The sequence below is a fragment of the Pelophylax lessonae genome (genome assembly GCF_965119305.1).
Source record: "Pelophylax lessonae genome assembly, chromosome: 12".
In the NCBI taxonomy this organism is placed as follows: Eukaryota; Metazoa; Chordata; class Amphibia; order Anura; family Ranidae; genus Pelophylax; species Pelophylax lessonae.
This window is the reverse complement of record NC_138779.1, coordinates 15,160,897-15,173,667: the sequence shown is the minus strand read 5'-3', so window position 1 is coordinate 15,173,667 and position 12,771 is coordinate 15,160,897. Positions and strand designations below refer to the sequence as shown.

At 45.0% G+C, this 12,771-nt stretch overlaps 1 protein-coding gene across 1 annotated transcript in view; it reads left to right on the top strand.

Annotated features, from left to right (window-relative positions):
- Positions 1 to 12,771, top strand: part of DNAJC11 (DnaJ heat shock protein family (Hsp40) member C11) — a 280,622-nt gene that overhangs the window by 53,669 nt on the left and 214,182 nt on the right. Inside the window, exon 2 of the mRNA XM_082273316.1 lies at positions 7,956 to 8,085. Within this exon, the coding sequence (XP_082129442.1) occupies positions 7,956 to 8,085 (130 nt within the window). The remainder of the gene's footprint in view (positions 1 to 7,955; positions 8,086 to 12,771) is intronic.

Sequence of the window (12,771 nt, the reverse complement as noted above, 5' to 3'; positions counted from 1 at the left end):
GACAAAAGCTGAAGCTATATGATGGCACTTAGTTGTGTCTGCTACTTCATTAAACAAAAAAAATTGCAAATTATGGCAGCTGCTCTCCTCTGTAAAATCATACTGTAGTAATTATTCCAGGTAGCTGGTTTCCACAGATACAGTCCCCACCTTAGTCCGCTAGAATTAAGCCCATTCAGGGTGAAACACGTTGGAGAGATATGGCCTAAGGCGAGGACTGTCTCTCGTTAAACCATCCACTCTGATTTTACAGAGTGCAACTGTTTTCACTTATTTGCAATACATGCAGAGCAGGCGGGCCAGAGGGAGCCAGCAACTGTTGCCCAGGGAGGGCTCGAGGAGTAGTTGAACAGCGCTTTGAGCGGTGCAGTTTCTGTAAGGGGTTTTCAGCTACTCTTATCTGTATAAAACTAGAAACCGAGGTGCCCATGGGCAGAACAATATAAACTGTACAAAAAGGGGGCCAGGACACTTTCCGGTACAATAGTTTTATTTGAGTTAAAAAGGGTAAAGGGTCCGACATGGGGAGCAAAACAGTAATTCGCATGTAAATACAGACTAAACACATTTTCGAGTTTCAAAGTAAAAAATTCAAGCATCTGGCATCTAGTGTCAAAAGTGGCAATGATTAACTGGGCACAGAGGCCCGGGACATAGTGAGACAAAGGGGTTGGGATCATCGTCCCGTGTCGGAGGAGAAGGGACAAAAAAAAGGGGGGGGCGCGAGGCAGAAGGGTAAATTGGGGAGAAAAAGGCACGAAATGGGCAGAATAAGAAAAGTGAGTGGTGCAGTACTAGGCAAGGAAGAAAGCGGTAAGCAGTCAAGACAAGAATGGAAGAAAAGAGGTGTAGACCCAAGCAGAAAGAGCGAAAGCTGCGGGGATTTGATGGTGGTCAAGAAAAGTCCGGAATACCTAAGCTGGCCGGGGGCCAGAGTGGGAAGAGCAGAAGACCACCATGGCTTCCACACTTTGAGGAACGTGGCGTGAGAGTCATGACGTATAGTGGTCTTTTTCTCATGAAGCATGAGGGTATTAAGAATGCTCTTGACCTCTGCAAACTTAGCCGAAGGGCTTCCTCCAAGCTCTGGCAATGGCAGACTTTGCGACGGTGAAAAGTGGCCAACTTCTGCCAAGAACACTTTCAACCTAGCCTCTAAAAACATTAGAAGTCTTCTGCCTTGGAAGGACAATGTCTGGCCTTCTGGTTTCTTGCTTTACTCTTTTTAAGCAGCATGGTCTTTCCTTTTAGGTAACCTGAGCAGTTATTCAGATTAGCTGGGTTCACGTTCCACCAGCAGTGAGAATGCTACAGGTTTGCTTTGAGGGCTGAGCTTTGTACTTGTGACCGGGACAGTCTTGTTTTATGGACTTGACCTTGCTTTAGTTGGATGATAGACAGTACTGCTTTAGCTTGCTTGCAGCTGTATTGTCTACTTTCCCAGGTGCTATTTCTATGGCCAAGTCTTTTGTGCTTGCTATTGCGGAGGGTCACTAGGCCCTAGAGGCATATGGAAGAGTTGAGCAGTGGTTGCCTCCAGCACTGGTTAGGAGCCTCAGCTGTTTCAAGTAGCAACCATACCGATAGTTTTTTTTTTTTGTGCAGTAACTTGGTTTAAATCAAAAGCTGGCTATTGTAATCCTGAAAAATGTAAACCAAACAAGCATTTTAACCAACTATAGTTGCAATAGAAAAGAAGGTAACATGCAGTCCATCACCGGACACCCTCACAGGTTACAGTGGAACAATGTCTGGAAAGTCATATAATGATAGCACGGCTTTCAAGGGACCCTGCTTTATTATGGGGGGCGAGGTGTTTGATCCAGTTTATACCTTCTCATCCAGGATATGTTGGAGGGAAATAATGGCTGCACACTGTAGCCAAGTTATAAATCTGTGCATGGTTTTCTTGTAAAGGGCAGGATGCCATAACATAGAATCTGTTTTACAGGAAGGGGCCTTGATTTAATGTTCTATAAATCCTTTGTTTTTTTTTTTTTTTTGTTTTTTTTAATAACCCAACTCAAGCCAAAATTCTTTTAATTTGGGGAAGGGTTGAGGAAAGCAGGCACACTTGCTGCATTTTATCATGCTGTATGTTGGATATAAGTGGACAGTGGGACAAATTTTTATAATGGAGATAACACTGCTCAGGATAGTCAAAGTCCAGGATTCAAGGTGGGTGGTGAACCTCGGCTCGCCACCAGGAGAAGAATGAAAGAAGAAGATGGTCGTAAACCACCACTGAATCCAATGAAGAAAAGTTCCTTTATTCACATAAGTGGTGTGAAACGCGTCTACTGACCTACCCTGCTGTACCTTGTACACTTATGTGACTAAAGGAACTTTTCTTCATTGGATTGCATGGTGGTGTGCAACCATTTTCTTCTTTCAAATTTTTACAATACAATGAATGATGAGTCCACTTTCATTATCTTCTACATTGGTTAAAACTGAGCTCTGGGGAAACAAATGTTAGGGACATTGGCTATATAAAAAGAAATTGTCTAATGATAGGCGTAACGTTTTGGGTTGTGCTGCGTCAGCTAAAACTCTTACTTTCATTCATCCCTGAGACTACCTAAGTACTTACAGTTTCAGTGACATTACCAGGGGCAGGACAAGGAGTGGGCAGGAGGGACGGCTGCCCTGGGCACTGTGGTATCGTGAGGCGGCAGAGCGCCTTGAGGATATTAGAGGGGAGGAGATTTGTGTCTGGAAGTTAAAATTTGGGGGGCGGCAGGCAATAAGAATTGCTTTAGGAGGGGAAATCTGAGGGGGAGAGGGGATTTGCTAGGAGTGGTGATTTAGGGGGTTTGTGCTAATAAGGATAATTTTTTTGTGGGGGGGGGGGGGTGTTTACATGGAGGGGAATTTTAGTGGTGCAGGATTTATGCTAGTAGGGGGTGTTTTTATTTTTTGGTGGGAGCAAAGATTTGTTCTAGGTGGGGGAATTTCAACAGGAGGCAGATTTGTACTGGGAGGAGGGGGAGTTTATGCTTGGGGGGAGTAATCCTGCAGACTAGTCCTGTGTTTGTTTTTTTTTTTTTTTTTGGGTGGGCGGGGAAGGGGGAACTTTTTGCTGGCACATAATGCTCATGCATCTTGGGGGGGGGGGGGGCACAGTGTGGCATGTTGGTCCTGGGCCTTAGGTGACCTTGTCCCAGCACTGGATGGTACAGTGGTGAGTCTCTCTAAAGATGGACATATGTGGATCAAAATTTGGTCCCATTCAGCAGGAACCGGACGAATTTCGATGCATGTATGGGAACCCTTGTACTGAAGTCAGGTGACTTCTGTACAACCAGCCTGTTGGGTTTTTCCCGATTTGGATGATTGTGATTGGTTAGGGGAAGATGGGCGACACTCATCCATCTGGTGTTAACAGTACTCTTTGGGAAAGAATTTTAACAAAAGCTGTAGTAGAGCTGCACGATTAATCGTATGAAAATCGCGATCTCGATTCACCCCCCCTGACGATCTAAACCTGACATATGCTCGATTCTTTGTATAGCTGAGGGAGCAGAGAAAACGGCTGTGGAAAACTCCCAGTAACTATAAACAAAATGATTACATTGTATCTTTCCTCCCGCAAACGCCTATCAGCATTAAGTCTCCCAGTAACTATAAACAAAATGATTACATTGTATCTTTTCCTTCCCTCTACCAGGGAGAAAGGAAGTTTAACCTCTTAAAGACTGGACCTTTCTCTGACACTTGTTGCCTGCAAGTTAAAATCAGTTTTTTTTGCTAGAAAAGTACTTAGAACCCCCAAACATTTTATATATATTTTATATGTGTGTGTGTGTGTGTGTGTATGTGTGTATATATATATATATATAATGTATATGTGTGTATATGTGTATATATGTATATGTGTATATATATGTATATGTGTATATATATGTGTATATATATAATATTTTCAGACGGGGCTCCTGTATCCTGGTTAAGGCCTGTTCTGTTTTAGCCTTGGGTTATTTTCCCCACCCCTCGTTTTCCTTTTTGGCACCTCTTTTGGGCATCCCAGTAGTTATGATTTATGGAGAGCTGTGTCCGTCGAATGAAAGAAAACGGGATTTTTGTACGGTAAAATCTATTTCTCTGATTTTGATGGACACCGCACCCACCCCTCTATGGAGTTCTGATACGTCTAATACTGCTTGCTACTAAACTGATTACCTTTTTATATACCAAGCCGAGGAGGGCCCATGGGCTTAGCCAGGTGCTTTTTGTTCTGCTAGTCCTACTCCTGGAGGAGGCAATATAACCCAGTAGTTATGATTTATGGAGCGCTGTGTCTGTCAAACTCGGAGAAATGCATTTTAATGGTAAGTACAAAAATCCCATTTTTTTTTCTAGGAAGATTGCTTGTCGGAAGTGATTGGCATTTAATATTTGCTCCCGAGCGCCTCTGTTATTCCAGCTCCTATTTGTGTAGACGTTGATGTAGTGACCTACTTGTTAGAGCACTGGGCTGTGAAGTTGGACATAATATTCCCTGATGACCTTGGGCGCGTACTGTAGCTCTGCGTCCCAGATGGGCAGAACCGTTTGTGTGGTCTAATCTTCCCCATTTTTAGGTTTCTTCGTTAAGCCTTTATTACAGCGGGAATAAAAAAAAGTGCTCACTGGATTGTTTGCAGTTTTCTTCAAGGTCCCAAAGAGAGGAACTTTTGAGTTATTTTCTTCTGTATGGGGTCAGTATAACCTGAACCGGTTAAAGTAGACCTAAACCCGAGCACTAAAATCTCACATAAGCTTTTATGTGTTAATGATATTTTAAAATGTGTTTTCAGTCTCTTTAGTTTTCCTTTAAAATAATCCTGTGTACAACTGACGTAAGGGTGACCCATCTCTCATTTTTGCTCTGGCATTGTCACCTTGTTGCATGTGCCCTGGTGAAGGTTAAATGGCTGCACCAATACACATTGCATAGGCATGGTCCATCATTGTCGCCATCGAATAACTGATCCTGAGCAATTTTGTGCAGAAGCGAGTACACAAAGACTGGAAGTGGCTGACCTGAGCCACTCCAAGCCACATGGAGATGCTTCTTTCCACCTCACCCACTCCATTCAACCTGGAGTTGTTCTCACTACTCACTCCAAGCTACTTTGAGCTGCTTTTCTTTCCTCACCCATTCCAAGCCACCTAGGGTTGCTTTTCTCATCCATCCACTCCAAGCTACTTAGAGCTGCTTTTCTTGCCCCATCCACAAAAAGCCACCTGATGCTTTTCTTGCCTTCTCCCAGCTACTTGAAACTCCTTTTGCCTCACCTTCTCCCGTATGGTTTGGAGCTCTTCTCCCCGTACTAACTCCAAGCCACTTGGAGCTCTTCTAACCCTGCCCTTTCTAAGACACTTTGAGTTCCTCTCCCCCTGCCTATCATACCAAGCCACTTGGATCTCTTCAACTGACCCTGTTTACTCGAAACCCCATGAAGCTCCTCTTCTCACAATGCCAACTCCAAACCTCCACCTGAGGCTGTTTTTTTAACCCTTCCCACTCCTAGCCTCCTTGACCTTATCTTACCCCACCTACTCCATATAGTCTGGAGCTCTTCTCACTGTGCCAACTCCACGTCACTTGGAGCTCTTCTTTTTACAATTCCAGCTTAGTTCTTCCTCACACTGTCCATCATGCCAAGCCACTTGGAGCTCCACTCACCCTGCCCATCACGCCAAGCCACTTGGAGCTCCTCTTCTCACCATGTTCACTCAAAGATACGTGGATCTCTTCCCCTGACCCTGTTTACACCAAGCCACATGGATCTCTTCCCCTCACACTGCCAACTCCAAACCACCACCTGAAGCTTTTTCACCCTTCCGTCTAGTAGTCTCCTGGACTTCATCTCGCCCCACCTACTGCATGCTCTTTTTGCCCCACCTACTCAAAATGGTCTGGAGTTCGTCTCCGTGCTAAATCCAAGACACTTGAAGCTCTTCTTTTCTCCCTGTCCACTTGGAGCTCCTCTTCTCACCTTGCCCACTCCAAGCCACATGGAGCCACTCTTATTCATCCTGCCCACTCCAAGCCAATTGGAGCTCTTCCTCTCACCCTGTTCACTCCAAGGCATGTAGAGCTGCTTTGCTTACCCTGTTCACTCCAAGCCATGTGGAGCTCCTCTTCTCACACTGCCAACATCAAACTGCCTCCTGTATCATCTTTTTTTTTTTTTTCTTCAGCCTTCCCACTCCTAGTCTCCTGGAGTTCATGTCACCCCACCTACTGAAAGATCTTCTTGCCCCACCTACTTCTACTGGTCTGGAGTTCTTTTTTACATTGTCAACTCCAAGCCAATTGGAGCTCTTCCTCTCACCCTGTTCATGCCAAGGCATGTAGAGCTCCTCTGCTTACCCTGTTCACTCCAAGCCATGTTGAGCTTTCCTCTCACGCTGCCAACTCCAAATCACCACCTGAAGTTTTTTTTACCCTTCCCACTCCTAGCCTTCTGGAGTTCATCTACCCCACCTACTGGAAATGATTGGGCACTTTTCTTATCCAACAAACCCCAAACCATCTGGAGCTGCTGCTTCTCATCCTGCCAAGAGCTGCAGCTGGCATACAGGTAAGTGGGTTCTCGGATGTTCTCCGATGCTCTAACCCCCTGGTCCCCAACCCTGGTCCTCAGGGCCCACTAACAGGCCAGGTTTGCAAGATAACTGAAATACATCCCAGGTGATATAATTTGCTGCTCAGTGATTGCATTACTCTAGTCTGCATCTCCTCAAGGTAATACTTAACATCTGGCCTGTTAGTGGGCCCTGAGGACCGGAGTTGAGGACCACTGCTCTAACCCACAAAAGGAATGTCCCAACATTTTAATTGACCCCACCTACATGTTTTCCTGCTGCACACCAAGTATATTTTTGAGGTTTGCAGAGCCGCAGTCTGGTGTTTAAGGGCTCCAGGCACGATAGCTTGTCAGGTTCTAAAGTAGTATTTCTGCTGCCTCAGATGTTTTCTCATATTGAACCTTATGGACTAAATTGTTTACCTGCTCACAAAATGCTTAATAGGTGCATTTATTGTAATGGATCAACTGGCACCCCAACTGGGTTCCTCCGTTGACGGATGCTCCTAGTGCTTCCCGAGGGCTCCAAGCACTCCACCAGACACCATAACCACCGCAGACTCCACAAACTGCCACAGCTTGCTTGGGGTCTCCGTGTCTCCTACCCACCCTGGACTTATGACAAGGCTCCCGGTTCCAGTGGGTGAACCTCTTTCCCCAGAGAGTGCAACAGGAACACGCTCTTATAAGAGCTTAGTGATGATTCAAGGGAGTATGAAGAGCATAGCAATCCCTTAGAACAGATTCCCCGAAAAAGAGACCGGACTCTGGGCTGAGGGTAAAGTAGAACTCAAACTGTTTATTCAAACACATGCACAAAGAGATATACACTGTGGGACAATCCCCCCTCCCCCTTAGCAGCCAATCCACATACACATATACATCCCATAATAGGTTTATCTTAAGGCAGACAAACAATAGAACAATGGAATACAGGCACTTGCCAATACCAAACCCCACCTCCATCTCACTATCTAGCAAGGGTCTATGAGACACTCCTGCAATATTCTAGCAATCTGAAAAGTCAAACCATTCATCTTCATACATTTCCTGAGAGATATTGCTGACAAATATTACTGTCCCACCTGAAGCCATCCAAACCATTCTCTCAGCTTCCCCCCCCCCCCCCCCCCCCCAAGTATCTGTCCCTCACTCCCAGTGACGGTGAACACCGTCACATTTATCCTTTAAAAAGCTGTATATTTTTTGCTGCAATAGAACTAATATTTGTATCTCCAGATTTTCAGGAGCAAAGGTAGAATTAAACTTTGGCAAACAATTTATTTTCCTCCAAGCTTTTGTCATTACGACCCTCTGACCTTTTTTAAGGATGCGCTTGTCACTGATTCCCTTTTATTTTCTTTTTTTTTTTTTCAGGCTACTCAGGAGGAATTGAAGGCATCATACCGCAGACTGTGCATGCTATACCACCCTGACAAGCACAGGGACCCTGAACTGAAAAAGCAAGCAGAGCAACTCTTCAACCTTGTCCACCAGGCCTATGAAGGTCAGTGGATATTTAAGATTGGCTAAAACTGCCGGGGTGGCAGATATTGAATTTTCTTGCAGCCATTGAATTGTGTGTCTGGCAGGAATGAGGGAGAGAGAGAGAGAGAGAGAGAGAGAGAGACGTTCCTGGGAGCCCTTTCAAGATGACGGCTGGTTTTGCACCTTTGTCTCACCTAGGTCTCTGCGATCAATATCTGCTGCTGGAAATTAGCAATCTGACTAATTATTGAAATGATTATTTTTTAACGGTGACAGGGCACTAATGTTTGGGTCGCAGAATTGGGAATTGAAGCGGCAGCCAGAAATGTATTCAGGCTGATTGCTGTAGGTTAACCCTCCCGTAGCCAGGCGTTTTGATGTGCTGTTGCTTAAATCGGAACTGAAAATTAAAATAAACCTGTTGGCCGTGTTATACCATCAATAGTAAAGCTGCTCAAGAATGAACCCTCCTCCCTTTTTAAGTGAAGATTTTGATATTGGTTTCTTATGTATACAATATTTGTGGGTGGAGCTATTTATATGTCTTCATATCAGGACACTATTCCCAAACTCTAAGCAATTTTCTTTTAGGCCCCACTGAGAAAATCAGCGAGGGGTCAAACGAATGAGACTTTAAATGTGCCCCAATTGGAGTACATAATTAGACAAAATACTTTATTCAAACAGTTAAAATACATTAAAGTGCACGCTAATATATATCAATAGCCATGTTCAGGGCTTGACAAATTTTCTTTGAATCTAGGAGCCAACTAAAAAAGTTAGGAGCCATTTATTTTTGACTGGCAGAGCCTTGTTTTCAGCGATAGAGATGGCCATTCGTTGATCTCTGTAGGGGGATGCTGATAAAAGGGGACTCTGATATAATGTGGGGAGGGGGGGTCTCTAAGGGGGGTGCTAATATAAAGGGACTCTGATCTAATGTGTGGGTCTTCAAGGGGGGGTGCTAACATATAAGGACTTGGATCTATTGGGGGGAGGGAGGGGGTCTTTATGCTGCCTGTCCTAAATATGCAGGGTACATCAGGCAGGAAACGCCTATTTCTGGAACAATGTGGTCGGTCATACCTTAGTCACCTAGTCATACATTGCAGTCACCTAGTGTCCCACCAGGGCTCATTGTCGGCTCCTCCGTGCACCGTCCTCACCATTTTCCCAGCCAGCCAATTGCAGAAGCCACCATCGCCAGTTCACCTCCCGATTGGGGGAGGATCTAAATGGGTGGCGGAAGCTCTGGCCAGTGCAGCAGAGGCTCTCTCACACAAGGTATGTGATACACGGTGGAGGAGATTGGAGTAGAGAAGGTGAGGAGCTCAGTGGAGAAGGTGAGGAGCTCAGTGAACGGCTGCCCAAGCATTTGCTCGTGTCTGGTACCACTGCCAGTGGTGGATGGGCTGGTGGGCCCCCTCCATATCGGTTCCCTCATGGCGACCTGGAGCCTAGGCTTTGTCGAGTCCTGGCCATGTTAATATTGCATAAATACATATGTAATATCAGCATAAGATGATCGCTGCATTTCACACTACAATTGCTTCCTCGGGATCCTGTTGTGTAGGGCTGAACATAATTTTTATTTTATAGTGAAAGATATTTTTGATTAACCACTTGCCGACCGCAATACTTATGTATACGTTACAGTTTGCAAGAGTTTTACCGGGATTATGGCTGAATATCTCATCAGCCATAACCCCATTGTTTTTTCAGCCACCAGTTGGCTTTCTCTTCTCAGCATTCCTCCCGCCGCTCGCCTGTATTTCTTGAGCTTACGGTTTCTCCGGTTTGCCTGAGAAACAATTAGACAGTGCAGCCGGCTGCTCCTATATGCGATCAGAAAATAGATCCTCTTTGATCGCCTCTATGGCCTTGGAGGACCAGAGTGACTTCCGGTCCAGGTTGGAAGTAAAAAAGAATTTTTTTTCATTTTTTTAAAGCAAAAGCTTGGAAAAATGTTTGTTTATTTTTTTAAATGTAAAGAAGAGATTTGGGGTCTTTTTGACCCCAGTTCTCTCCATAAAGAGGACCTGTCATCCTTATTTAGATTACAAGGGATGTTTACAACATTCCCTGTAATAGGAATGAATGTGCTAAAAAAAAAAAATTAAAGGGGTCGTGTAAAAATAAGAAAATATCTAAAAGCACTCCCATCCCCTTGCGTAAGTGTGCAGAAGCAAACGCATTAACAAGCGAGAGCAATAACACTAGACCTCCTCTGTAACTCTAAACTATTAACTTGTAAATGCTTTTAAAATGTCGCCTATGGAGATTCTTACGTGCCGTTGTTTGTTGCCATTCCACGAGCGCATGCAATTTTTAATGCGTGAATTGTTGGGTATTGATTTACTCCACGTAACATCTTTCACAATTTACAAAAGTATTGCGGTATATATTGTGGTGTTTTTGGGTTCCCCCCCCCCCCCCCCCCAAAAAATAATCGAGTTTGAAGAATCGTTGCCCAAATACTGTGTGATATAAAGAATTCAAGGTGCAACAGTCACCATATTTTTATTTATTTTTTTTACCCCTAGTTTCTCTGCTAAGAGAAAATCGTATGTTTTTGGGGGTTTTAAGTAATTTTCTAGAAAAAAAATACTGATTCAAACTGTATTAAAGTTCCAGAAAAAGCTTGGTCTTCAAGTAGTTAAACCAGAAATCTTAGGCATACAACACTGGACTGGGAATGTCCGGAAGTAAGTAAACCTGTAGAAAACAGACAGCTGGCGCTAGGAATATAATGTACAACTGCTTAGAAAATAGTGTGTGCACACACGTTTGATAGAAGTAGTAGTGAAGAAATGTCCTCTGCTGGTCACAATGTTGGTGTAGGGAAGGCTAGTAAAAGCAATGAGGGAGCTGACGGGCACAGGGTTTAAAGGAAATGTAGGGCCCTTTTTTGAAGTAGAAACCCCTTTTGGCCCTACTTCTTCTCTGGGCCCAACAAAGATGCACAAACAGTCTTTGTGTCATATTGGTGTTGTGAACAAGCACGGTATGTTTGTGTGAAACGCGTCAACCCTGTCCGGTTGTCTGTCTGACTTGGCGATGAATAAAGAACCTTGACAAGCATTTCATAAGCTGTGATGTGTGGCCATATTCTTCCTTCTTTTGGTCACCAGAGTTCTTCTTTTTGTTTCCCATATTCAGCTGACAATGGGCTAAAGTCCGCTGTCGGCTGATGTCACTCAGTTGGTCCAGGTTTTAGAGAGATCCCAATTTTAATGTCACGATCCACCCAGAGGCCTGACCGGCCGCTGACTTGGCCTCTCAGAAGGCCGCTAAGAGCCTGATTCAGCCGCTCCCGCCCCCTCCACAACCCAGCACTCCAGAGCACAGAGCCAGTGAGCGCTGCAGGGGCAGAGCACAGAGCCAGTGAGCGCTGCAGGGGCAGAGCACAGAGCCAGTGAGCGCTGCAGGGGCAGAGCACAGAGCCTGTGACTGACAGGGAGACGGATGCAGCATCGAGCCAATATTGCATTCACCTAATGTGAGTATGTCAATTTTTTTTTATTTTTATATCTTTCTCAAGCTTTTCTTTTAATTAACTGATCTGCCTTTCTGAACAACAATGTGTGACTGATAGGCTTGGGGAGATAATCAGCAGAGCTGCAAGCACTGTGACTGGTAGGAGAGAGCCTGGGATTGGTCCAGCAGGGATTTCTGCAGATCCTGACCTGAAGGGGAAGAACAAGTGCATGGCTCCGGAATACAGGAAAACCTGGCCAGGTAGCAGTGTGGCGGGAGAGCATTGGGACATCTCCTCCTAGGCAATGCTTTCCCGCTAGAACCAAGCCTCCCTGCTGTACCAATCAGGCTCTCTCCTTCCTGTTTTTGCTGCTATCCACAAAGACCTCGGTCGGCATTCCTCTCTGAGCTTGGCAGCTTCCTCGGTGAGGACAAAGCTAGACTCAGAGGAGCATACTGACTGGAGGCATCGCGGACCAGACGGGGACAGCCAAAGGGCCTGATCTGGCCCTGGGGTCACAATTAGCCAAGGTTTGTTCTGTCTGGCGTGAGAAGCAAATGAAGGCATTGTCAGAGGGAGTACTGTGGTCTGCAGTAGGAAATGATGTGTTGAAGTGTTGCGCTTACACATTACTTTCTATGGATAATATCCGCATACTGGGTCCACTATACCAGTGGTCCTCAACCCTTATCCTCAGGGCCCACTAACAGGCCAGGTTTACAAGATAACTGAAATGCATCACAGGTGATATCATTTGCTGCTCAGTGATTGCAGTACTCTAGTCTGCATTTCCCCAAGGTAATACTTAAAATCTGGCCTGTTAGTGGGCCCTGAGGACCAGAGTTGAGGACTACTGCACTATACTAATGCAACAAAACCAGGACCAAGGGAGCTCATAACAGGTGTTTCTGGTTAACACCTTATAGGGCTCATTTACATTTGTGTTAGTCGTCTTTAGAGGGCATTGACAGGTGGTGAAGGAAGCATTAGGTCACCTCATTGCCTGTTTTAACCCATCGACTGGATGAAGTAAAACACCTATACCTGGACAGCCACTGCACACACCGCCCATCAATATGAACAATAGAAAGGTCCGGCATCACGGTATATAAGTACTAAAATGCCGTATAATCTGTATTGTTGATCCATCAAGACATAAAAGGGAGTCCAATACCAACCTTGCCTTGTTTTGGACTCCCTTTTATGTCTTGACGGATCTACAGTAAA